The 27,951-nt window shown below is 45.1% G+C and overlaps 2 protein-coding genes and 1 long non-coding RNA gene across 3 annotated transcripts; 2 read left to right on the top strand and 1 right to left on the bottom strand.

Annotated features, from left to right (window-relative positions):
- Positions 1-3: 3 nt before the first annotated feature.
- On the bottom strand, positions 4-22,063 carry LOC119659419 (vacuolar protein sorting-associated protein 16 homolog). The gene is made up of 13 exons (XM_038067494.1): positions 21,890-22,063; positions 21,587-21,776; positions 6,914-7,060; positions 2,672-2,798; positions 1,915-2,606; positions 1,720-1,847; positions 1,510-1,658; positions 1,332-1,453; positions 1,112-1,273; positions 781-1,052; positions 591-719; positions 326-526; positions 4-264 (listed from the first exon to the last, which is right to left on the bottom strand). Exons 1-13 carry the CDS (start codon positions 21,946-21,948, stop codon positions 117-119), a joined length of 2,526 nt encoding a protein of 841 aa, XP_037923422.1. The 5' UTR covers positions 21,949-22,063; the 3' UTR covers positions 4-116.
- LOC119659420 lies at positions 7,315-8,382 on the top strand. Its single transcript, XR_005250346.1, has 2 exons — positions 7,315-7,596; positions 7,721-8,382. It is a non-coding gene; the product is annotated as an uncharacterized LOC119659420 (long non-coding RNA).
- Positions 22,064-22,309: 246 nt separating the features above from the next.
- Positions 22,310-23,912, top strand: LOC119659820 (60S ribosomal protein L15). Its single transcript, XM_038068104.1, has 4 exons — positions 22,310-22,433; positions 22,593-22,618; positions 23,044-23,372; positions 23,553-23,912. Exons 3-4 carry the CDS (start codon positions 23,064-23,066, stop codon positions 23,856-23,858), a joined length of 615 nt encoding a protein of 204 aa, XP_037924032.1. The 5' UTR covers positions 22,310-22,433; positions 22,593-22,618; positions 23,044-23,063; the 3' UTR covers positions 23,859-23,912.
- Positions 23,913-27,951: the final 4,039 nt, after the last annotated feature.

The raw sequence follows: 27,951 nt of genomic DNA, 5'->3' as shown, positions 1-27,951 counted from the left end.
GCATTGCGATTAAAGTTTATTTTTATTTATCACATAATAGACTATGAGGCATGGAATATTGCATATAAATATCATTTCGCTACCTTACAAACCAATATCTTAATCCTTCTAAATCCTTAATTTCTGCTAGACAACTGACTAATATAAGAGCTCAACTTTTCAACAAGAATATTGTTGTCAGCTCGATTTGCAGTCATTTGGATATTCAAGAGACTCTGGACATCGCGTTGTTCAAAGGCAGTCTGGGCCGCATCGTCTAATAATCTGATTTGTAATGATAAAACACATGAACTACGCCTAATCAAAATTGTTACAGAAAACCTACCCAGCCCTTATGAACCATTTGATCTTCTTATCCTCGCGACACTTGGCTATGTACTTTGCAGCCTCTTGGACTTTATTCTCCTTCAAGCAAACCTCTACGAATGGCTCATAGCCAATTGGGCTCTTCTTCGATTTCGAGAATTTTTCAAGCTCGTCCCAACGAAATTGTGACGCTAACACTTCAATCCTTGCCCACCAAAATCTAAAAGGGAAAAAACTTGTAAATTAGTTACATGAATTCTCCTAAGAATCTGGTCATGTCGTGCCTTTTTTCTGGAATTTTATATTCGTTTCTGAATTTCTCAGCTAATTTCAGATCTCCAACCCGAAGCAATGCCTTAAGCGTATCATTTATAGACAAACCGTAAAATTGTGAGTTATCAGAAGTTCGGTATCTGTTGAAAATCATTTGCGTTAGTTGTGAACGTCTCACGACTGGATTTAAAAATGAAATACTTTTCTGACAAGACTTTTTGTTGTCCCAAAACTTTGCGCACTTCTGAACAAAGTGATGATTCCACTTCCCTATGGGCCTTGCTGTACAGTGCGGACGTTGTCAGGAGAGAAGATTCTAAACTAGAATTATCTATCGCCTCACGCAGTGAAAACTCAGCTTGCGACAGATAGTCATCCTCCATATTATAAAGCTCTTGGAGGGCAGTTTTGCTGTACATTTGACAGTATTTCTTGTAGAGATTGTGCGCCATGGAAAATTTACGAATGATCATCTGAAATCCATTACTTAGACTATTATCGTACTTATTTACTAAAAGTGCATTAATCGTACTTGAAATTTGGCTAGTTGAGTTGTTTCCTTGAGTTTCAGCAGGACCATGAACACTAGATCAGTATCTCCTGACTCCGTGGCGCTGGATAATGCCTTTTCGTCTTTCCCTAACTTCAGCAGTAAAGGAACTTGCAGTGATCGTTTCGGTTCTTGCTCAAGCAACTAAATCGGAAAATACATCTCTATAACATGATTCTGATCTGATGAAACCTAAAATTACCTTTATCGCCAAATTATCACGACCAACTTCATGAGCTTTTGCCGCAATATTGCAGAAAGAGACTCCTTGAACTGTAGGATTCTTGAATTTTTCCGTAATTTTTCGCGCTACCTCAATATCATCTACATAAAAAAGGTAACTCCATGAGATTTTGTTTAACTGATTATGAACTCCTTACTTTTATCATGCAGCACTTTATGTATAGCCCAATGTTCCAAAATCCTCGACTCCGCCAATTTGAGATACTTTGCAACTTGTATCGCGATGGCATAGTGTTTGCGAAAGACCAGACGATCCAAAACAACGTTAGGAGTTAACTCAATGAATCTACAAACAAAGGCGCATGTGAAGAAACGAGGGCTCAAAAATCGATCAAAATCACAATTACTGTTTGTATGTCAACGGTAGTCCAACTCGGGGATGTCTCAATGCGTTCAGAACTCGAAGAACGCGACACATTTTAATATAAACGTCCGGCACGTAAGATTGAATGAATCCTTTTCCAAAATATGCAGTCTTGAAAGCAAAAAAACAAACAACAACATTGCAGGGGCTACAATCATCATAGAAATTCTCTCAATACCCTTATCAACGTCTTCTGCGTCTCCGTATCAAACTCATACCCGGCCGCTTCAATACACTCCGCCACAGCAATATCAATCTTCTCTCGAACTGGTCCTAAATACTCATCAGCCTGATGACTTCGCTCCTGAAATTTTCGTTGTGCCTCGAAAAGAAAACTCGACGGTTCCTGACTGTTTATTGCGAATATATTTTGAACTGGATTCGGTACTTTTTGCAGCATTTCATGTGATAAATTCGATATAATTCGCACCCCATCCATTTCGGGTATCAAAAAAATTGCTGGATCATATGTGTATGAAGTCTGATCGCCTTTTGTGTTTACAATAAGAAGAAGTGATGGATATGTGATGGCTACTGCGTCGGATTGTCTGCAATTCTCTGAATCCAGAATCCATTCAATTTGTTTCGGACACTCACTGCGATGTGTGTCGAATTCACAGAATTTAGTTTTCATATCAGTGGTGCCGAGCCAGATGATTCCAGTATTTGTACACAGAGCCATGTACCGATGGTTGTACGAAATTGAGATGAGTACGATGCTGTTGTAGGGTTTTTCAATTTGGGGCACTTTAACGTCGTAAACATTATGACCCAGAGCCAGTTTTATGAGTTCTCTTTCATTGCCTACAAGGCAGTATGTGTTTCGCTCTTCTGAGACAATTTCCCAGCATTTGGGACTCAAAACTGATTCTGAAGGAGCACAAAGGGAAGAAGGCTTAGTTAATTGGATCTTTTAAGAAAGAGGAATTACTTACTGGGAATTTCAGGAAGCTGACGATTTTTGGGCTCTTTTATATTGTTAATGAGAAACACCCGAAAACTAGTAGTCATCACAGCTACACCAGTTCCCGCGCTTGATGGAAACACTTTTGCATCTAAAACCTGAAATTAATATAATAAATTGTGCGATCGAAACATATCCCGAGTGAAAATGTATTGGCGTGTTTTTTTCATCATCATCCATGGCGCAACTACCTGCATCTGGTCTAGGCCTGTCTGAGTAAGGAACTCCAGACATCTCAGTTTTGCGTCGAGGTCCATCAATTCGATATCCCTAAAAGCTATCCTGGCGTTCTGGCCTACGCCATCGCCCCATCTGAGACGGGGTCTGCCACGTCTTCTTTCTCTATCATAGATATTGCCCTTAGGCCTTAGTCTTTCTTGGCTGTTACATCTTCACCCGGTTTAGGTGACCGGCCCATAGCAGCCTGTTGATTTGGATTTTATCCATAATCCGACGGTCGTGATATCTCTCATAAATTTCGTCGCTATAGAGGCTACGGAATCGTTCGATGGAATGATGTAAGCCTAGCTCTGCCAAGGGGGTAGTTGTGACGTGTATCAGAACCCAACCCCTTCGGGATCCTGGTCGGGTAGTGTGCATTAAACCGGTGTTAGTAGACTGCGGCGTCAAAAACGGGCTGATGGACCTGGAGGAACTACTGGACCGCATCTCCTGCCATAGGTGAACGTGAAGACCAGTGGAACAGAAACAGCCGCATTTCCCGCTGAGAACACTGCAAGCGCCTTGAATGGAGTATACCTCAGCCAGACTCCAAAGTGAAGCGGATCTTGTAAATGGCGGGGCAAACCTGGCTCGCAGTTTTAAACACAAGGTCCACGCTTACGTTTCGGCACCCAGGCTGCGAAGGAAGCATCCCTAACATCACTCTTATGTCGGAAACTCAGGCACCGTCGGTGGAAGGGTGGCAAGTCCTATACGATTTCTCGGTAAGTGATCAGCAGTACATCGCGTTCGAAATGGTGGACGCCACTTGTCAGCGTTCGCTAACCCGGCTCTTCTCCATCGGGAAGGTCGTCGAATCTCTTGGAACATGCAGAATCGCGCTGTAGGGGTAACATTGCAGCTGACACTATCATAAACTCAGTGATGAACCTGATCCAGCTCCAGCGGTGATAAGCCTTTTATGTACTGATGGAGGTCAGAAATTGCCGATCTACGAAGAGAGTGTCGTAAACTCTGCTGTTTGGCACAACGTTTACACGCCAGTAACGAGGCATGTGCCATAAAGGCACAGTATAGATCAGCAAAAAGGAAATTCCGCAGCGAAATAAATAAAAGCAAAGCTCGCGGGTGGCAGCATCTGGTGAACGAGGTGAATGAGGACCCGTGGGGACTTAGCTATAACCTTTTCACCCGGAAAATCAATACTCTGCGGAAGCCCTGCATACTAAGTACCGACCAGATGGACCACATTGTCCGCGCATTATTCCCCAGACATCCCGTACGGGTTGATATTAATAGCGTGGAAAGCGTCGAGGATTGCCCCTTTTTCACATTGAAAGACTTCGAAGAAGCTGTTCTCATCGTGAATAACAAGAAGCCGCTAGGTCCTGATGAAATCCCGGGGGAAGTTTACAAACTGGGGTTCCTCCAATGACCACACTTGCTGTTTGAAGCGTTCAACGCTTGCTTGAAGGAGGCCATTTTCCTTGCCGTTGGAAGGTAGCGAGACTCGCGTTCATTAGCAAGAGAAAAAGAGACGCGGAGCTGCCATCGACCACTGTGTATGTTTGACACGGCCGGGAAAGGGCTTGAAAAGCTCATCAGGAGTAGACTCGCTGAAGGCAGTTCGGGTTCGGAACAGGGAGATCCACGGTGGATGCTGTTATGGAGGTCGTGGATGCGGTTCATCGAGCCAAGGATCTCGACGGATAGTGCTCCCCATAATGCTTGACGTCGGAAATGCCTCCCAATTCCGTAAGATGGACAGATATGCTAGGCAACTCATTCCACGTGCCAAGATATCTCTTGCGGATATTGAAGGATTATCTGAAGGACCCCTCCCTGCTCTATGAGACGCTAGAGGGCCAGATGAGATCCCATGGGGAGCAGCGCAGGGATCCATCCTAGAGCCGGATCCATGGAATACTTCCTACGATAGTCTGCCAATACTCGACATGGCAGAAAAATCGTGCCTGGTTGGTTATGCAGACAACGTTGCGGCACTTGCTGCCGGACGCACAGCTGAACAGGCGCAAAGCAGACTTGGCATTTTGATGCGACGGGTAAGCGTAAGTAGAATCATCAACAACTATCAACGGTCTCCTATCTTTATTGTTTTCGTTTGACTGGTGCGATTTGATATTGTTGGTTCTTTGGTTTTTGGTGCTGAAGTTGTCACCATGTACTTCGTATTGCCTTCTGTAATGTGCAGCTCAAGATCTCGTGCTGCTGACTAGATCTGGATGAAAGTAGACTGTACATCTCAGATTGTTCTTCCCAAAATATGAATATCGTCAGCATAGGCTAGTGATTTGAAGAGGGTGGTGCCTCTTCCATTAACATCTGCATTGTGGATTAGTTTTTCCAGACGAGGTTAAAAAAAAACCCATAACAGGATATCCTCTTGTCTTAGACCGTTGTTAATGTTAAATGGTCTCGAGAGTGATCCTACTATTTTTATCTGGCCTCATACACTGGTCAGGGCCAGCCTAGTCAGTTTTATCAATTGTGTTTTTGGTGCGTGCGGTCCCAAGAACTTTATGAGGTCCATTCTATGGTGCTTGCAACGGCCTCAGGTAGGCGTCGGTCCTTACCAAGAATCAAGATCCTTGGACACCCTCACGGCGTTTTTCGTATGGTTGGCGGGTGCCGATAGTTTGAACCCTGAGAAGACGAAATAGGCCGGCTGAATTTAGGTCGTCAAAAACTGGGTCACTAGGGAGTCTTTAGACGGTGACGTTTGAAGCCTAGGAGTTTGCCTAACTCCGAGAAAAGAGAGGATTCACTAAAGCGTGTAATCCACTCTCGACAGATGATAGTGCCGTATTGTCTATTAGAGGAATCAGGGCGCCAATGATGTCGAGGTGCATGGTATGGAAGCGCTTGATGGACCTGAGGAACAAACCTAATTCTTTTCGCACATGCTTCGAAGTTTTACACTTCTGACATGCGATGCACTGTCTGGTCTAAGAATTGATGTCCGTGTTGATGGGTCGTTGCCCGGATGCTTGGGTGCGCTTGTAGAAAGCAGCCGGAATGTATGACCTTGGTCCCTTTTCTGAGGTATAATGTACAGGTCGAGCCGAAATTGGGGAAACTCCCTGAAAGTGTATTTGGAGTTACCCTTCAGACTCTGAAGAACTGCGTGATTACCGGGAAATCAACTGTTTTGAGAAGAAGCTCAAGCTCTGGAAATGCAGTTATCTCAACGCCAAAATCAAGTTGTGACTGTTCTGGGGTAGTATTCTCTCTGTGCTGCTATATGGGAGTAGCACATGGAAAGTGAACCCCACTATCATCGGAGTACCTTGACCTAACACTATATCAAACGAGGAACTTGGCAAGTGCACGGCCTGACAATCGTGCGCACTGGAAAATGGAAATGGCAGCGGATCACATTAAGGATGGGCGACAATTGCATTGCGGGATACGTCATGCAGTGAAATCCACTCACTCATGGATGACGAACGGGTCGTCTCAATGGCATTTGGCACAGAACTGTAGAGGAGAAGTGCAAGCGTCTCCGGAAGTTGTGGGAGGAGTTAAAGCGCATTTCAGGTTGGCAAGGTAAATGGCAACCATGGAAAGCAATTGCTTTCTAGGCAAAGTAACATCGCATGCATTTTATTGTTCCGTGATCTGGATGGCTTTTCTATAGCCGCACCGTTCATGGGTATATCGATTTCTTTTACCCTCTATTTTACAAATCCTTCTTGAGGGTATTCCAGTATTTCCTGAAAGGATTACCCTCTGCAATTCCAAAGCGTTGCTTGATCTGACTTTGATCTCTGATCCAAATGCCACCACCGTGATCGCGATATGGCTGGCTAACTATGGCCGCACCGAGGGACTCTCCTGTTCTCCAGGCATCTGCTGCTACCTACAATATGCTATACCCTTAGATTTCTTAAGCCCCAATATAAGGTCTCCTTTCTGAGACCGTCTATGGCCGCCGACATTTTCTTACTAATTAGTGATTTCTGGATCTGCCTATTGGCCTGTAAACAATTTTTTACTTTGTTATAATTACCTTTGTGTGGCTTGCTTCCTGTCCCATGCTGAGCGTTTGCTTTTCTTCACCAAACATGTCGTAAATGATTATGTTTCCGTCATCTTGAACGCATACCAATTCCTCATCGTTCGACCATCCCATGGTGAGAAGTTTTCCATGATTCCACTGGGATATGAGCATGCAAATAAAAGAAATAAAAGAGCTAAGATTAAAAAAACGCTTAAGAAAACTTAGTTTTTTCTTACAAGATTGAAAACCGACATATTCTAATTCTTTCAAAGGATCATTTATCAGATGCAAACTTAAGAACGGCACTCAAGGAAATAATGTGACTCAGGAGCAAGATTAACAGCCACATGAGAGAACAGAGAGTTTGGAGAGCTGCTTACATAGTTTAGATCGATTCGTTGACGCGATGGTGTGAGATCCATATTAAATTGAAGTTTTATATATTTTGCTTATCAATCGGAGGACACAGTCTCCATGACGAATCTAACGACAAAAATCAGAGATTGGCGGAATTTTTGGGCCAACCCAAGACAAAGATTTGAAGAAACATTCCGAGAGAAAGAGGATAATTTCTCTCGGATTGTTTCTTCGGGGCTTTTCGAGGCCTTTGGTATGGATTGTCGCTTTTCTTGAGGGAATAAGTTCAACGCAAATTCACTCGGTTCCTCTTCGTTAAAAGACTTATAATGCAGGTAACTCCCTCCTAAATAACTTCTTTTCTCTTGAGCATCCAAAGAGATTTCCATTATTTTCTCGGTTAACTTCTCTTTGATTACAACGAAACAAAACGTAATTGGCTTATTGACATCGGAATAGGAATCAGAAGTTCATATCTACAGCACTTACCCCTCTGTCACATATTGATAAGAATTTCGAAGCAAAGATTATCGCGATGAGAATCCAGAAGTTCCGCTGTTGTTGCTCATCAATGAAGGTTAAAACGAATAACCGGTCGTGCTATATTATTCGTAGTTCAATTTTCAAGTGCTAGTGGTTGGTTGCAAGATGAAAGTGCTCTATATTTTCACGATAATTCTGTTTTTTATAAATGGTTTGTGTGCCACAAAGAGCCATTCCTCAAAAATAAAAGTGAATCCCACACAAGGGATCGAAATTCAGACTATGGCTCTTTTCAACGTGCAAGCAAATTGCCTTCGAGATCATCGCGGACAGTGCCGTGGTCAATCCGGCAGCAGAGGCTAAAATTTAGTGGAAACTGTGTTTCATTCCCACAACAATGCTTAAGAAAACTTTAACATAACATTCAACGTAAGATGATACTACTCTCATCCAAAAACAACCATTTTTAACAACGGCACCTCTTCAGTTCTCAGCTTCTGATAACGCCTACGAACGACTAGATAGAGCTGGTTTACAACCGTCATTGCAGTAGATCGGAATAACCATCGTCAAATTCATAGTTATATTCTATGTTCCTATCTTTCATCTTTGGTTTAATAAACACTTTTTTTTTGGAATTCGGAATTTTATCAGCTGGATGCCTCATTTAAATAATTTCAAAATTCAAAGCCTTTTGAGCGCATCCTGTTTCATAGAAATGTGGGGCTAGAAAGCTGCAAATTTCGGAACTATTTTGCCAACGAAACGTCATCCGCGCTTCGGATAAGGATTGACTTAATGTGTATGACCTTTGGTTATCGAAAAAAGACTCTCAATGATTTCTGCAATGTGAGCATACTCAACGGCGGTGACGAAGATCCTCAGAATGATTGATTACTCCAGGTGGGACTCTGGAGGATACTATTCTCCCTTTTGTGCTCTGGTAAGCCAAGCGGAAGTAGATACCAATCCAACATCGGGTTGATGTTGGCAGCTGCCACAGGATGTATCTTTCTGATCTGGGAGCCGGTTTCTGGCGATTCCGATCGAAACTAAGGAGCAGGAGGAGGATGCTTTCTATGAGATACTACAGACACATTTCAGTAAAGGCTTCCCAAAAGTGACATTGTGATCACGAGGGGAGACTTTGGTAACAACTTACTCGGGACTGTGATGGAGAGACATGATTTCGATTTAGTTTGTTACGCTGCCTCGTTACGAAATGGCTTCTGAAGGTACCGAAAAGAGAGTTAACATCGGCCTTAAAAGAGAACATTTTATAATCAGGCGAATGCGTTTACGCACAGAGTGTTGGACTACCAACTAAACACCTCCTCATCGTCAGAGAGCTAGCCTCTAAGCGTTTATCACATTACTTCGGCCTAGCTCTTCCGATTCAGCTACGCGCCTAAGTTGTCAATGAGCCACGCAGTCCATCTGCCTCTTGTCCCTTTTTGAAAAGAAAGTTACTACTCATTTAGCGTACGTTGCCGTTCTTCATGAGCAACCACCTCCCTTGGCTTTTCTCCCTTGCGTTTGTATATGGCCTTACGCTACTTACCAAAAAGGGCAACGGGAATCACTAGCGCGATCACCATCACGGCCGGTTCAAAGCACCCCGTCTCTGTACTTGCCCAAGGTGATTACGATATTCCTTCTTGCAAATAGCGTCACCCATCCCTCTGTGCCGTAGAGCAGAAAAGACTGCGTTATGCTCATCAAAAGACGTCGTCGCCTGCTAGACGAAGAACCCCCAACGTTTGCCACTACTCGACTTAAGGCCGAAACTTCAGCTGCAGTCTTGTCCGTTGCTGGTTTGATTTGCTCGAAAAAGCTCACCTTTAAGTCAAGAGCCAGTCCAATATAAACCGTTGATTTTGGCTCGATTATCTACTCGCCGATTGTTATAGGACGCATAACCATGTCTGCTTTGCGCTTGTTCGACAGTGCGCCCAGCATTATGTGCCGGAACATCAACTGCATATCCGACCAGGCGCGACTCTTCTGGCGTGTCGATTCTAAGCAGACTATCATAGAAGCGTTCCATATTTCCGGCCCTAAGATGGATTCCTGCACTACCCCTGACGTCATCTCCAGCCTCCTCTGACCATCTTGCGTTTAATAGTTCTTCGGAAGTCGTTTAAACGTTGTGTTTGTGACATTCCTTCCGAAGCTCTGGAATTTCTGCCGTCCAGCAATACATAGAAGGCTTGTTGCGTCTCGATGCTCTCCTGGGCATAGCTCCACAAGCTGTCGTTATCAGGTTCATAACAGACAGTGTCATCTGCAGCGCCATCACCTTCAGGAGTACGCCCCAGTACGGCCCCAGAGCTTCGACAAATCCCCCGATGTTCACCTTCGCGACGTTCCACGCATGAAAAGAGCGCCGGGGCGGCGCACTCCAAAAGATTGCGTCAACCACTTCGAAGGCGATGTATTTATGATCGCTTGCTGGGAAGCCTTCAGGAACTCGCCACCCGTCCACCAACGACGCCAGTGATTCTGACGCCCTGACCATTATCGCCATTTCGAGAATTCGTTTCACACTAGAGTCGGGGTGAGGCATGAACCATTCAAGTGCCCTGGCATTGAAATCAACCCCGGGTAGGATCCACCCCTCCGGAACTTTGGAACGTGCTCCTCCTCCTTCTGCGATACTGCGCTTTTGTAGTGTAAAGTGCCTCGCACGTCGTCGTGTTTCGATTTCCGCCTATCGCGGTCTGATTCCGGCCTATCGCGGCGGACTCCACCGATGTAAATCATCATCGCCTTGCACTAGTCCAACTTCCTTTACAAACCAATCGATTGATTCGTTCCAAGTCTTAGATGATTGCTTTAAGTCAGACAGAGTCTTTTCCCGCTAAAGAGCATCCTATGTTGTGCAAGGAAACCAGGAATGAGGTTGAATTGAAATCTGGTGGATAAGATTTTGAATTTTGACCTGCCCGAAGAATTCTGTTTTCGCTGTGATAGAGATCACATGGGATCAGATAGGACTAATGGTAGAGGTATCCTGACCGAATGTGATGCTACCTGTTACAACTGGTGTACATTAGCATCAAAACTCTGATATCTGATGCATCCATGGGCAGGTCAATCACATAGTTCTCGGAACGGCGCACAATCACCCCTTCAATGACCACAATGAACACCCCTATCGCGTACTCACCTTTCAAAGTTGCATCCTCTATCTTTGAAACCAAGGAATAAAGAGTAGACCCACGGAACAGAACTCTAAGCGACTTGACATCAGGATTCAAGGTCTCGGTCTTATAGATCTTTCATCATGAAAGACAGTAGTCCCCTTAACTGATCCAATGCCGCAGATTCTATTAAATCGAACTCATGGCTTTTGCACCAGAAAAATGTAGGGGCAGTTCTGCAGCTTCGTTAGCCACGCTTACAGCGGATAGGAGGCATGCGGCAGGTTCATTTCGAAAACCTTTATGTTTTTTGAGCTTAGTATAATGTTTAATTGAAAACAGTTAAAAGCCTATGACACGATCGGCATGTGACCAGGTTGATCCCCTCATGTTTGGTTTCTTAAAGAAATCAAACATAAAGAGGGTGCATCAGTGCCCATGTCCTCATCGATTGAGGATCTCATCTCATAAAGCAGAATATTCTTCTGTTTTCCACTCAAAACCTTCACTGGTTTACGGTGTCCGGTTTGCGTAGATCCGACCACACAACTTGGCATCAAGCCTATTCCGTTCACGCCTCTGGCATCTCTATCTTCCACTTGTTCCGTAAATAGTGTACGAGAAGTTACTAACAGGTAGGATTTACTCTGTAGTCCATTCGCCAGTGCGAGCCGCCATATGAGAGTTCTGCCAATGTATGCAGCTCCATTGTAGGAAAGCGCATCGAAGATGCTATAAAGTTAAATTGAAGCACCATATGGTCACTGTCCTTTAGCACCTTCAGAATCTTTTGTTCCAGTTCGAATACCAAGGTGAAACATTCCACGTTCATAGATTAACCCTTCCTGGCATTCATGAACTTTACCCTCCAGCCATGCCCGGGTTCTGTTTACCCAGCATGCAGGTAATGTTCCCTGCCTTCTTCGAGAGCCAGGTATCCAACATTCAACATATTCAATCCTGCGTACCTCGGTATTTACAATAGTGAACTTGGGCTGACCTAGAGAACTCAAAGCTGGGGTTACCTACTGGAGCCATTTTAAGGTTGTCTCATCAGTGCACCACAAATGGAACATCTTTATTGTTGAATCTCTGCTTCGCTCCAGGTTCCACCATTTTTTTTCCACAGATACTCCCGGAAAATGACAAATTTTTCCTCTTGACATTTTGCCATCCTTGGAGAAAACTCCCACGGCAGCGATCAAAAATAACACTGTAGCTGGTGCATATGTCCTCTTTTTTCCTGCCTTCGTGTCCGTATTCCTATGGGGCCCTAGTCCGGAGCACAATAAAGCGTTGCTCACCACAAATGTCTTGATATTACGTTTCTTGTGCGCATTACCACTAACAGAAGAGTCTGTTGCGTCCATTGTGCGTCTCACCGGGGTTTCCAATTTTGTCCCCACCTTCCACCGAAGAGTATGTTTTTTTAGTCCGATTTATTTGGAGATGACTGCACCTGGTAATGCAGCGCCCATATCCTCATTCCCAAAGTGCTTTACTTTCTTCCGCAATGCCTTCCTTTGCGGCCGGCTTGGAATCTGTGGCATGGTGCCAGGTTCCGACAGGCGAGATTAAGCTTCCTATTGAGTTGGAAAGTATGACTTCTACAGGTTTCTCCGCAGGGGGGCATGAATTTGGTAAGGCCTCCAAAATTCGTGCCTGGGCCGGGACTCGATTGTTCATCATCGCAGTCCTTCTTGCTACTTGGAGAGTTCAAATTCACAGCATCCATATTCATGATTTTGGACACCCTTAGTGTAGTAGTGAACTACTACAAGCTCCATACTGAGACAACTTTTGTGAAATGGTTATGGTTGAAAAGTTGAGCTCTAACCCTGCCAATTATTTATAGCTGAATATTTGCTGTTAATATACTTCAATAAACCACTTACTTTTTAATTTTTTAATTAAAGGTTATCACGACGTAAATTTTCAGAATCGAATAATTCCCATCGTCTTTGGTATTGCGTATTAATTAAGGTTAAATTGAAAGACTCGCTGCAACATTGTTCGCAGTTCAATTTTCAAGTGCTAGTGGTTGGTTGCAAGATGAAAGTGCTCTATATTTTCACGATAATTCTGTTTCTTATAAATGGTTTGTGTGCCACAAAGAGCCATTCCTCAAAAATAGAAGTGAACTCAACAATAGCCCCAATATTCCAATACAACCTTTTCCATGTAAAACGACTATGCTTTATGGATCATCGCAAAGTTTGTCGGGAATATCGTGGTAGCGAAGATTTTCAAGAAGGGCGCGCTATTATCTTCTGATCCTTCTTACCCATGATTAGAGGGGGCTAAGTCCAGAATTATCAACAATTCTCCAGCAGAATCACTCTAGAGGATTGAAGTACTTTTCGCAAAATTCATAATTGTTTTTATTATAATATTGTATCTTTTTATCTTTCATCTTTTGTTTATAATAAATTAACATTTTTTTCTGGCAATTTGGAGTTTTTCAATCGAATGAGGCTGAGAGTCTGGTCACTTTAATCATGTACAAATCCTGGGTGCACCTGAGTGAGAAGTAAAACGCCAATCATGCCTCGAGTAGGACTTGACTTAAGGACTGTGACGTTTCGATATCGAAAAAGGACTTTAATTAGCGGGATCGGCTCGATATCCTAGGCAAAGTGAAATGATGGAACCATGGAAAGTGCTCCTCTTCCTTCTACGATACTGTGCCTTTGTAGTGTAAAGTACTTTATACGTCGTCGTGATTCGATTCCCATCTATCGCGGTCTGATTTCGACCTATCGCGGTGGACTTCCTAATCCAGGGGTAGAGGTTTCCGATGCAAACTAGCAGGAGCGAACAATTTGAACAACTGTGGCTCGACACCCAGAGCGGCGAAGAACGTTCCAGTTTCGGCCTGGTGCCACAAAGGGACTGTATCCTAGGGAGGCACTTAGGCTGTACAGAGAAGAGGAGGACAATCCAGAAAATTGGACCACTTATAGCAGTTCTTCTAAGATGTTTGGGTCTTATAAGGTCCACCTCCCTGAACGTCGCAATTATCCTCACAAGTGAGTCCCTACAGGAACAATTTCTCCGATGCAAGAGAAATTATTAAGTATAAAGTCAACAGCTCCTCCACGTTCTCTTTCTTGTGACTGCCACACTAGCAATTTGGTATCCCAAATTTTCAGGAAATTTGATCACATTCTAGACAGAATGAGAGTAGAAAACTATACACCAAACTCCTCTTAATAAGGTTTTACGAGAACCTAAGAGCCAAGACCAGATTTCACCTTGACAGAACTCGCGATAAGTAGACTCACAAGCTGCAAAATGATCCGTATGCAATTTTAACGACAGATGCTGCGATCATTCAAGACTTCACAGGCTATCATCATCGGTGTTCATCAAGGAAGCGCCCTTTCGCCAGTCCTCTTTGGTCCTGTTATGGACATTGTCACGCAACGTCCAGCGCCCTATAGCGTTCCGCGAATGGCGTGCTTGGTGATTGACACATCAAGGAATGTCTAAAATCCATAATTCAATGCAGAATCGTTCGCTCTTTCGCCCTGTGCCCCTATGGTTCTGAGTGTTGGCTGACTCTAAAAAACAATGAACGGAGTTTCGCGGCAGTAGAAATAAATATGTTGCGTTGGACTGGCGACGTAACATCCAAAAGAGGGACATCCGCGAGAAATTGCGGGAGAGGGGTCTTCGATGGACATGTAATTCATGCTGATGGCAGCTCACTTGTAAGATTGGTCGCATCGAAGTCAGAGGAAAAGATTGAAAGACCAACTGAAACAACGTTGGCTTGATACGCTAGATGGTGATTTGAGAGCCTCTCTACTCCATCCAGATCAGTCGCATGACCGAGCAAAATGGTGCAACCAATCAAGACGAGCCGGCCCCGCTCATGGATGGGCCAATAGCTAAAGAACAAGAACAAGTCTGTTAGGTAAAATGTGAAATATGTTAGGGCAAATGATGGTTTCCAGTTATTCAGAACCTAGGAAGCCTTTCGAATCGACAGTTTGAAATTCGTAAAGTTAGATGAATTATTGATACCATCAAATTGGTTACTAGCTTGCCCCGAAATGCAATTCACGGAAAGTGAAGTATCCTGGACGTGAGAAATATATTAATATCGGCGAATTAGAGCCTTATAAGGTGACTGCTACCCTCATCTACCTCACCACTGCCGACAGCACTTTAGAAGATAGAAGGCTCTTGTATAACAATGACGAGGGACTTAAGGAGTATGTTGTCTCCGCAGATGGTGCACAAAGTTGAGTACAGGCCCTACTGCTGTAGAATATATATAGAATGATCCCGTTCAGAAAAAGCTACAGTTTTGGATTACGCCGACCATATAGTCCGGGCCGCAGTTGCAAATCGTTGCGAGAGTGGTAAATTATACTTGTGCCTTAGGCTAATACATATACGAATATTTAATGTTAATCACTACCTTAAAATAAAATCAAATCAAAATTGATAGCATCAGAGTTGCATATTTGCAGCTTCTATCTCCTTGCCACTAGCTGATGAGATTCTTAAGTAAAGGTTATCATGAAGCAAGGAATAAGCAGTGGACTATAGCTCTCTGGGAGCCAATCTATCTCCCTTCGAGGGTGATATATGAGTCTTCCGGAGCTAAGCCTCTCATCGATCGAGACCGGCAGGGGGTGGTGATAGCCGCACCCTGTACTACTACTTACCTATACCGTGGAATCAAAAAACACCTCCATTCTAGAGTGTCATGCGAACCGTACCCATTGGATAGTAATTGTATTTGAACAGAGGCTCACTGATATCTGCAGCGCTGCAGACGGAGGATCTCATGGGTCGTTCAAGATTATGGATAGTCTCCAAAATCACGATGGAGGGCAAAGGCAGACTCACTACCATCGTGGTAGATGACCCCTGGAGTCAATCAAACGACAAAACTCAACTGTAAACTTGGCAACATATCTGTGCATATTCACAGAAAGAAGCCAAGGAAAGATACTTTGGCGAAGACATCGGATGGAAAACCTACCGTCTCCGGAGAAATTACAGATGCCATAGAGGCTGAAAGAGCAAGACCACAGAGAGAAATAGAGCTGCTGTCTAGTGAGGAGGAGAAGTTGAACGACTTAGACCTGGAACATTTAGGGTTCAAGGCGACAGTAATATGAGGAAAGCGCGATGCCGGAGGAAGTGGACGACACTCCGGTAGTGGAGAAAAACTCCAAGCACTAATTGAGCCAATGACCAGTACTAAGATAGCTCAGGTATACCTTCAGCATTCAAGAACTTCATCCAAGGACAACATTGGGATAGTGCTGACTCAAGAAATCTGGGTGTAACGAGGGGAGATTTTTGGTCTACAAGGAGGAAGTATACAGGTAATTTGGCTGTCCAAGTTTTACTGCAAACCTGAGGGAGAACTCAGTCATGGCATCGGGCTACTTCCCAGGAGTTGACACCTGCAGCTCCCCGGAGCTAGTCGCTAGACTGGTGAAGGTCCACACACTTCTACCACTACCAGTTTCCCGCTGAAGAGCATCCTGTGTTGTGCAAAGAAACTAATAGTGAGCTTGAATTAAAACCTGTGTGGATGGCAAGATTTTGAATTCTGATCTCACCGAAGACTATTCTGTTTTCGCTGTGACAGAGAACACATGGGATCGGATAGGGCTAATGGTAGAGGCGTCCTGATCGCTGTTAAGTCAGTCCTCCCCCATTTGCTGAATCCATCTTTTACTCCATCTCTTCCTCGCACGATTGTGTTACACAACGCATTTCTCCGCCTACCTGTCCGACAGATTCTTCGATAGATTATTGGACGTCCTAACTGCAGGTTTTCCCTCTCTACTCTTTATTGTTTGTGAGGACTTTAATTTTCCTAGGCTCATCCCGGCTTTCTGACCACTTCCTAATAATTCTATTCAATATTCTCTCCTCTTATACCCCTGGTTAGTATCGTGCGACTAGCTTTGCATTTACTTTTCCTTGGCACATAACTCTTCCTCTCTCCCTCGTCTGAATACAGCCTGACCCCGCAATACGTCTCTTCCCCCCCCCCCCCCCCCCCCAATGTTGGACTCGGTCACGATGATCTTCCTAATCTCTTTCCCCACCTTATGCGCGCCATTTTTCTCGCGCAGTTACCGTCGATGGTCGAAGATGCGCAATGATTTTTCTCCACCCTTGAATTTCGAACAATGCGCTAGGAGTGGAATCCCGTGTATTCAATCGCACATTTTTCCGTGATGGAGTTCCCCCTCCCCTAACTACCTTACTCTTAAAAAAGTTCAACGCAAATTCACTTGATCTCTCTTCGTTAAAATTCTGATAATGCAGATAACACTCTCTCAAATAACTTCTTTTCTCTTGAACATATCAAAGCATGTATTCTTCTCGGCTAATTTGTCTTTGCTTATATTGAAACAAAAGATAATTGGCTCATTGATATTGAAATAGTAATCAGAACTTCATATCTGCAGCTCTTACCTCCCAGCCATATATTGATAAGGATTTCGAAACAAAGATTATCACGACGAGAATCCAACAGTTCCAGTTTCAAGTACTAGTGGTTGGTTGCAAGATGAAAGTGCTCTACATTTTCATGATAATTCTATTTCTTATAAGTGGTTTGTGGACCACAAATGGGTATTCCTCAGATATAGAAGTGAATTCCACAGGAGTGAACGAAACAATGACTACATCTATTTTCGATGTGCCAAAAAATTGCCCTCGGGACCATCGCGGACAGTGTCGTAATGAAACCGCCAGCACAGCCTAAAATTCAATGGTAACTGTGTTTCGTCCTCACAACAATGCTTAGGAAAGGCTGGTATAACATTCGTCATAACACGATAAAACTCTCATCCAAAGACAGCATCCAAAGACACTTTATCAGTCCTCAGCTTCTAATACTGCTTATAAAGGACTAGATGCCGCCAGCTCACAATCGTCATTGCAACAGATTGGAAAAACCATCGTTAAATTTATTGATTATAATATTCCATGTTTCTGTCTTTCATCTTTTGTTTATAATAAACACTTCTTGTGGAAATTCCGAATTTTATCAGCCAGTCTAATGAGACTGCGAATTTATTTATTTTAATAATTTAGAAAAATATTTAATTTTTGAACCCTGAGTGGCCTTGAATGAAAAAAAAAAAAAAATAAAACGCGTTCGTTAATCTAAAATTCGTATATTAACGCATTTGAGTCGAGAATTGTGAACGCATTTTGTTTCATGGAGATATGGAACTATGAACCTGCAAATTTCGAAATTATTTTGCTATCAAAGGGTCAAGCGCACTTCGGATAGGGATGGCCTTTGACTATCGAAGAAAGACTTTTATTGGTTTCTGCAAGGTGCACACCCTCCGCAACAGCGGTATCGAGATCCTCAGAATGTTCAATTTCTTTAACTTAACTGGGTCCACGCGAAGTGTGATAGTGAGACTCTCGAGAGTACTACCCTCCCCTCCTGTGGCATTACACTTTTGCACTCTGGTAAGCCTCGCTGTAGTAAATGCGAATCCGATGTCAGTTTGATGTTGACAACCACCGCAGGATGCGTCCTCCTGCCCAATGAAGCGGTTTTTGAGAGAATTGTATCTGTGGGATTTAGTTAGTTTCGCAGCCACGTTGAGACGTTGGCTTTTGAATGTAACAAAAAAGGGGCCTCAAAAACGACCAACATTTGATGATCATTTAGCTTGGGTTTCTTGGCTGCATGTGCTTCGAGGAGAAGAACGTCAACCACTCAAATTCAATATGAGCCGTTTTCACGGTCCGGCCGTCTAAACCTTCATCGACAGAGCAAAGACTCGCAATCGTATCAATGTCCTTTGAATCAGGGTTGGGTAGTGCGCGACATTTGCAGTCATGAGACCAGTTGAAGTGATGAAATCAAATAGCTTCTTCTTCCGGCACTGTATTTGCTACTGCCCCAACAAAAATGTTGAGCGTTTGCATCGCAACCTATTAAGAGTTCGAGACTACTTGATTCTGCATACGCTATCGGATTCCATAGTTGTTGCGTCGGTGGAGGATACAAAGAATCATAAGGTAAGTAAGCAGAGGCAACTATGATGTTTTTCCTCTCGCTACTATTCTGATATTGTAAGGTAGCCGCGACTAGGTCCTAGGAACAGAACTGTCTCAACATGGTTAACTCTAAGCGACTTGACATCAAGATTCAAGCTCTCGGTCTTATGAATCTTTCATCATGAAAGACAGTAGTCCCCTTAACTGATCCAATGCCGCAATGGCGCGCTTGAGGGCGCTCCGTAGGGTAATAGCGTCGCAGTTGACAACGTCGTAAATTCAGTGATGAGCCTGATAACGACGGCGTGTAAGGCGTCCATGCCCCGGCGGGGCCTCAGCCGCGACCAGCCTTCTATGTACTACGATCTACAGAGGGGGTGTCATAAGCTCCCCCGGTTAGCACAACGTTTACACGCCAACGAGGAGGTATGCGCCATAAAGGCAGAGAAATCAGTAAAAAGGAGACTCCGCAGCGCGATAAATAACAGCAAAGTTCGCGGCTGGCAGAACCTATTCAACGAGGTGAATAAGGACCCGTGGGGGCTATAAGCTTGTTACCCGGAAAATCGGCGCTCCGCGGAAGCCGTGCATACTAAATACCGACCAGATAGACCGCATTGTTCGGGCATTATTCCCCAGACATCCTGTACGGGTTGATATCAATAGCGCAGAAAGCGCCGGGGATTGCCCCTTTTCACAATAAGAGAGCTCGAAGGAGCGGTTCTCACTATGAAAAACTAGAAGGCGCTAGGCATCCCGGCGGAATTTTACAAACTGGTGTTCTGCCAACGATCAGACATGCTGCTTACATGAAAGGTCGTCTGCATACCAACCGCTGTGCTATGGGAAAGTGGTCGAGAAGCTCATCAGGAGCAGACTCACTGAAGCGATCCGCGCTGCCGGGGACTTATCCTCAAGGCAGTTCGGGTTCAGAGCAGGGAGGTTCCCAGTCGATGCTATTATGGAGGTCGTAGATGCGGTTCATCGAGCCAGCCGTCGATCTCGACGGATAGTGCTCCTCATAACGCTTGATGTCAGAAATGCCTTCAAATCCGTAAGATGGACAGATATGCTAGGAACATTAGGAAACTCATTCCACGTGCCAAGCTATCTCTTGTGGATATTGAGGGATTATCTGAAAGACCGCTCCCTGGTCTATGAGACGCTAGAGGACCAGAGGAGGATGGAAATCATGTCGGGAGTAGCACAGGAATCCATCCTAGGGTCGGACCTCGGAAACTCTTCCTACGATAGTCTGCTGAGAATCGATATGCCCGAAGAGTTGCGCCTGGTCGGCTATGCAGACAACGTTGCGGGATGCACTTTTGAACAGGCGCAAAACAGACTTGGCATATTGATGCGACGGGCAAGCGGGTGGATGACTGCTCATGGTTTCAGCCTTGCGCTGGAAAAACTCGAAGTAGTCATCTTGGCCAGTAAGAGAGAGTCAAAACTAGCGGTTAAATGCCTTGGGTTAATACTCGACTCGAAAATGAGCTTCTTCGATCAAATCAAAGCAGCAGCGGACAGGGCTGCAGCTGGAGTCGCGGCCTTGAGAAGGTTAATGGCGAATGTTGGGGCCCTATATCTACTAGGAGACATCTCCTTATGGGAGCAACGCAGTCGGTTCTTCTCTATGGCGCAGAGGTATGGGCTGATGCCCTTGAAAAGGAGGTGCACCGTAAGCGCCTTGCTCAAGTGCAGAGGCGGAGAGCTTTGCGAGTAGCGTCTGCTTATCGCACCGTCTCCGAACCGGCGTAGTGGTGATCGCAGGAGTGATCCCCTTTGCCATCCTTGCCAAGGAGCGCAAAGCTATCTATCGCCGTAAGGGCGAAAACTTAAGAGAGGTATTTGCCCGTGAAGAACGTCAACGCACCCTTGCCGAATGGCAACTTTCTTGGCAAAATGACCCAAGGGGCAGATGGACTGCGCGGCTCATCGACAATTTAGACCCGGACCCGTGGTTGAACCGAATGCATGGTGAGATTGATAACTTCCTTACCAAACTTCTAAGTGGGCATGGAGATTTTCAGTCTTACCTGCATAGGATTGGGAAGGCGCGATCTCCTGATTGTGTGTTCTGCAATGCAGTGGCGGACAACGTTGAACAAACCGTTTTCTCCTGCGGAAGGTGGGACGGTTTTCGTCAGCAGCTTAATGCAGACACAGAGAAGCTCTCTCCGGATAATATGATCAGGGAGATGCTGAAGAGCGCTGGCAGCTGGAGTCGTATTGCGCATTATCTTCGGGCTCTTCTTATTGCGGATGATAAGGGGTTCCCTAAACTAACAACTCCCTTCCTCCCCTCCCCTCTCGTTGGTGAAAGGGATTCCCTGACTTGAAGGGAGGGCGGGAGGACTAGCCCAAAGTAATGTGTCAAACGGTTCCAGGCTAGTTCTCTGATGACAGGGAGTTGTTTAGGTGGTAGTCCGACAGCGTCCTGTTGCGGGAGTCCAACACTCTTTGCATAAACGCATTCACCAACCCTACTCCCAAAAAAGGTGAGCAATCAATTTGCACTATTATTCATTGCGATTTCTGCCAGGGCAGAGGAAACTCATCAGACGCTGCCTCACCTCTGCCCTGGGAGCAACGTGGTTAAAGTAGTATTTGCTCCCTTATGCTGACTTGCCTAATGCTCCTTAAATCAACTAAAATTGCTCAATTCGGAATACACAACATATCTACTCACCGTTATTGTTGAAATCAAAGTCCCGGCCGAGTTAATAATCCTTATCAATGGTTTCGTCGATCCTTTCAATGGAATAATTTGCTTTTGATCTCTCACGATGGCAATTGGCCCACCGAAAGGAGCCCCCACAACACACATTTGCTCCAGCTCAATATCGAGCGGCCAATCCAGTCCATAGAGTTCGAACTTTCTGGAAAGGAACACGAAGAATTCGAGGATAATTAATGAGTTATTCCAGAGGAAGCGGGGGATATAGGCTTGCACCCTTTTACCTCCCGGGAAGAAGCTTAGTCAGATTTTTACCTGTAAACATTGCCCAGCCGCAAGGTGAACCAGTCGCCCGTGTTGTACATCACAGGCATTTTGGAGAAATTATGGATTCTTAGGGGTTTTCAGGGAAACAATAAGGAAATGTTATGACTAAAGCAAGTTAGAGTACCGCGGTGCAGATAACAATGCTAAGCGCCCAGTCAGCTGGGTTTGGCATGTTTTGGTTGAAAACTGTCAGATTAGCTGAGAAATGTAGGAGAGATCGAGGCAATTTCAATTATTAGTGTTTGACAGTGTAGAAGTCGAAACTATTGGTTCAACTTTAATAATTAATCATTTAACTTATTGATCATTCAAAATAGAAAATATTATTAAACGATTTTTGTCCAAACTTTTACAAAAAAAAATGAAATTTCAGTCTAAACAAAATGTGACAATCGTACATGGTTTGACGTTTGAATCATTCCAATTGCACTGCATTATCCGCAGTTCGCTGGGAACATCAGTCCAGCCAACCTGACATCTCGACGTCAATTGATGTCACATTCCTTTTACTTTCGGTCTCCCGACAAGTGAGGTGGGTTTTCGTCTGGGTCTTCTTAAAAATCTTCAATTATTTCGAGCATCTTCCGTTCTAATCACTTAAAACTGTGCTCAGTTCATAGTGCATCGATTATTCTTTAAGTGCAAACATAAATTACGGAGGATTAACATGAATTTATTGTGTTTTTTGCAGATTTTGGGAATACTTAAAGACCAGAGGTAAGTTTACATTCTGACCGGCCGAAGTGAATTGAAAAGTGCGGAAATCAGCAAATAAAATGATGTTAACCTATGCACCACTCCTAAGCACCCATCAGTGCTAAGTGCGGATTCATCTTTCTGAATTATTTGTTGAATTTCAAAGAAAGTTTTCGTATCGCGGCGGCAGGGACTGCCATGCTCGCTCAGCTGCTTCCAGCGTGTTTGGCTTGACATGGCCGTCCCGAGCCGCAGACTTAACTAATCTCATTTAACTTAAGTGTATACTTTCAGAGCGTTTAGCTTTAGCCTAAATAATATCAAATCATGCGGATGATACGCCCGCCGCGCCTCGTCGGCTATTTTATTCCTTGGAGCAAGATAGACCGATGATGTGACGTGCTCGAAACATCTCGAGACTAATCGTGTTAAAACTTTGTTGCTAGGTCTATCCCAACCAATCAATATGGGTGCATATCGGTATATGCAAGAGCTTTACAAGAAGAAGCAGAGCGATGTGATGCGCTACCTGCTCCGTATCCGCGTCTGGCAGTATCGCCAGTTGACCAAATTGCACAGGTCGCCGCGTCCATCGCGTCCAGATAAGGCTCGCCGTCTCGGCTACAAGGCCAAGCAAGGGTACGTCATCTACAGGATCCGTGTGCGACGTGGAGGACGCAAACGCCCAGTCGCCAAGGGCTGCACCTACGGCAAGCCAAAGAGCCATGGAGTCAACGAGTTGAAGCCATACCGCGGTCTCCAATCCATTGCTGAGGTAAGTTCCGCTTCTGATCTCTCTCCCTCCAACCCCCTTTTCATGATGACGACATTTTATTCACATGACTGCTATGATTTGCTTAACTTCCTTAGATGTCTGACATTTGCACTCGCAAATCCTGCCAGAACCCCCGCCGACTAGACTTCTATTAACGAAAAACTCTCTTCTCCCTTGCAGGAACGTGTTGGCCGTCGTCTCGGAGGTCTCCGTGTCCTCAACTCCTACTGGGTCGCCCAGGATGCTTCCTACAAATACTTTGAAGTGATCATGGTCGACATCCACCACAATGCAATCCGCCGCGACCCCAAGATCAACTGGATCTGCAAAGCTGTTCACAAGCACCGCGAATTGCGCGGTCTCACCTCGGCCGGCAAGAGCTCCCGCGGCATCGGCAAGGGTTACAGATACTCGCAGACAATTGGAGGATCACGTCGTGCTGCCTGGCGCCGCAGAAACCGTCTACAATTGCGCAGAAAGCGATAAACAGCTTGACTGGGACTTTTATATTATATTTATGGTTGCAAATATACGTTTGTGGTCATGAATTGATTCTTTGATTTTAAGAACGTTTTAAGTTTCAGGTGAAGGAAGTGCAGGTTACCGCTTCCTGCTCGGTACAAATGGGTACCGGCTGCTGTGAGATGTAAGCCCTGTATTTTTGTTGCTCTGCTAACAGCGGAACACGTGGTTCAAGTCTTTTAGATCCCCAACGCCTTTCTTCCAAGGCAATTCATTGAACGTCCACTCCCCTTTGTATGCCTGATTCGGTGTGGTAGTTTCTGGTGCCAATAAAGGATACGGATGGAATCTGGCGATTAGAGTTCGTTGGAAAGTGGATTCAAGATATTTGTGGTATAGGGGCACTCAATCCAGGTCAAAATCCTGTTCTCTTTTACGACGTCAAAGTCAGGCTGGCTCTCCACGAACTTACGTCCTCAAATTCGCGAAACCAAATGGTTTCTACCTCGCGCTTTCCACTAGGTTTTATCGATTTCGGAGGTTTCCATGTGGTCCCATACCTCTTGCATTCCCTCTATCCATCTGAGGATTCTTCAAATGTTCCCTACATGGTCTGTCCACTAGAGATTTCGAATCTTGGTGTTGGTGGCAGCTTCTGGGTTTTCTTATTAAATACGGCAGTTCTCTTCCTTTATTATCGGCGGAGCCGTTGGGAGTTCCATCCCCAAGTACTCGAGGAGGGTGATCAGACCCGAGTCTGCAAGGGACTCATCTAAAGTGGCTCTGCCACGAAGCATCACCGGAGGTTATCTGGTACCATGGGAACCGGGATGACCCTCTGAGAGCATATGCTCCTGGAGGATGTGTTCTCGGCCCGATTATTTGCGGTTAAATCCCTAGTGGGAGTTTCGTGGTGGTTGTGGTTATGCCTATATCGCGGGCTGAGCTCAAGCGTGGAGTTGCGCTGTACAGCTCGGGTGCCGTACCCCTCAGTTGCGGCAGAGGTGTTAAATAAGCCTCGCATCCACTGGTATGAATGCTGAGCCTGCCATAAGTATAAACCAGGACCGCTGTGCTTGCATGGCGGGGCTCTGATTGTGGTCCCAAAATCAATCTGTGTTCGAAGAGGACCGTGTGATTATGCCTACACGTTAAACCCCCCAGGACTTTCATTATCGGCGGTGTAACGACTGTCATCCGGTCTAAGTCTGCTTTGTGTGTGTTTGAGGTGAGGAAGAGACAAAGCTTCGGAGCACTCCAACTCTAGTTGTCCACTTTATTCGATTCCCCCTTTAATGAAATATCCCGAATTCGTTTAGTGGATATGATGCTACCCGCTGCAGCACCAAAAATGATCCTTCCACAACTGGTTCAACCCCATAACTGACGATCGCGGATATCCTCATTTTGGAAGTGATCAAAACATATCACGCCACTAGTCCAACGCAACATCTTCGTCTCCATTTTTTTTGGACTAGGATAGGCGAATGTTTTTACAGTGTTGGACTCTCGCAACAGTATGTTGTCGGACCACTAATTAAACACTTCCTTGTCATCAAAGAACTAGCCTGGAACCGTTTGACACATTACTTCGGGATAACCCTCCCGCTCTCCCGGTTTTGGGAGTCTTCATAACAGGAAATCCCTTTCACCAATGGAAGGGCAGGGAAGGAAGGGAGTTGTTATTTCAGGGAACCCCTTGCCATCCGGTCCCTAAGCTGATCGTGTTCTATCTTCATCGCAATAAGAAGAGCCTGAACATAATGCGCAACACGACCCCAGCTGCCAGCGCTCTTCAGCATCTCTCTGGCAATGTTGTCTGAAGAGAGTTTCCCTGTGTCTTCATAAAGTCGTCCCGCCTTTCACAAGAGAAAAAGGTGCGTTCAGCGTCGTCCGCCACTTCATTCCAGAATACACAACCAGGAGATCCTACGCAGGTAAGACTGAAAACCTCCATGCTCGCTTAGAAGTTGGGTAAGGAAGTAATCAATCTCACCGTGCGTTCGGTTCAGCTACGGATCTAAATTGCGGATGAGCCGCGCAACCCATCTGCCTCCTGACTCATTTTGCCAACAGGAGTTGCCACTCGGTAAGGGTGCGTTGACGTTCTTCATGGGCAACCACCTCTCTTAAGTTTTCGCCCTTACGCCCTTGACAACGGAGATCATTCCCGCAATCACCATCACGACCGATTCTGAGACAATGCGATAAGCAGACGCCACTCGCAAAGCTTCCCGTCTCTGCACTTGAACAAGATGCTTACGATGCACTTCCTTGTCAAGGGCGTCAACCCAGACCTCCGCGTCGTAGGCCAGAACTGCCTCCGATGCTCCCAGAAGAAGGCGTCCCCTAGTAGATATAGGGCCCCCAACATTCGCCATTAGCCTACTCAAGGCCGAGACTCCAGGTGCAGCCCTGTCTGCTGCTACTTTGATATGTTCGAAGGAACGCATTAAACCAAGGGATTTAACCGCTGCTTTTGACTCTATAGTCAACTCGCCGATCGATATAGGACACAGGGTCGAGATTCTCTTTTTGGTCGATTTTTTTACAGAGCAAAGCTGAAACCATGAACAGTCTTCCATTCGTTTACTGTCGCGTCAATGGGTTTGCTTTGCGCTTGTTCAACAGTGCGTTCGGCAATAAGTACCACAACGTCGTCTGGATAAGCGACCAGGCGCGACTCTTCAGCAGACTATCCTACGAAGCGTTCCAGAGGTCGAGCCGGCTACTCCCGACGTGATTTCCAACCTCCTCTGTCCCTCTGGGCGTCGCATAGAGCAGGAAGCGATCTTTCTGACAATCCCCCAATATCCGTCGAGATCGGCGGCTGTGTGCCTCGGTTTGATTAACCGCATCCACATTTTCCCTTGCTGATCAGCGCGAGTCCGTCCACTTTCTAGCGGCAAGGAAAAATGCCTCACTTCAAGCAAGCGTTGAATGCCCCAAGCAGGAAGTTTGCCCATTGGCGGAACACCAGTTTGTAAATTTTCGCCGGGATACCATCAGCACCTGACGCCTTCTGGTTTTTCATAGTGGGAACCGATTCTTCGAGCTCTCTCATTGTGAAATCACCGCCTACCAGGATTCGCCCTCCGTGCCCGAAACGGCGTCCTCCAGAGCATCAAGTTAGTGCGAAAGTCCGGCATCGTCTCAGTCAGCGTCAGATGTCCGAAAGCAACCATTTGATAGCACTGTATCCGAAATCATGCAGGACAGTTGGGATACGAAAACATTTTGTTCTAAATGGGTGACGCACTTGCTCACAGTGCCGTAAAAACAACAGCGAATTGATGATTCAGGGCTCTGTTTGCAGTTGTTTACGCCAGATAGAAAGGATTCTATGCGTCGGAACATAACAATTAATGAAACGTGGATTCATCATTATATATATCTATAGTGAAACAAAGCGTCAGCCGAATGGAGCCGAAAGGGCGAAAACCGGCCAAAGCGTCTGAACGCACAAGACAACCACGAAATTTGGCTTTTGGACTTTCTCCCCAAGAATCAGATGATCAACAGCGACTACTGTATTGAAATTTTGGATCGATTAGCAGACACAATCAAGCAGAAAAAGTCTCACAGGGCAAAGAAAAACTGCTGTTTTACCAGGATAATGCGCCCATTCACAAGTCGATGAAAACGGTGTGGAAATTGCACCCCATTGTATGTCCTTCTGAGACTTAAAAACAAAGCGTGCTTAACAATGATAATGACTTTCTTTGAGAAAAAAAGAAATGAAGTTAGCTTTGATTGGAAATGTTCTTTGATAATCGAACTCAATTAACTAGTAGACCAGCGCCTTCTTTATTAGTTTGAATGCAACATTTCGAGTCTATATTCACTTCAATAAGAAGACATATCTTTTTTATCTTTGGGTAGGGTAGGTGAATGCATTTACGCACACAGTGTTGGACTCCCGGTTCAGTACATCGTCGGACTACCAACTAAACACCTCCCCACCGTCAGAGAGCTAGCCTGGAACCATTTGTCACATTACTTCGGACTAGTCCCCGAACTCTTCTTCAAATCAAGGAATTCCTTTCACCAACAGGTGGGGAGAGGCGGAAGGGAACTGTCAGTTCAAGGAACCCCCTGCCATCCGGCTCCTCTACCG

This window comes from Hermetia illucens, chromosome 6 (genome assembly GCF_905115235.1).
Source record: "Hermetia illucens chromosome 6, iHerIll2.2.curated.20191125, whole genome shotgun sequence".
In the NCBI taxonomy this organism is placed as follows: domain Eukaryota; kingdom Metazoa; phylum Arthropoda; class Insecta; order Diptera; family Stratiomyidae; genus Hermetia; species Hermetia illucens.
This window is presented reverse-complemented; position numbering and strand designations above follow the sequence as displayed.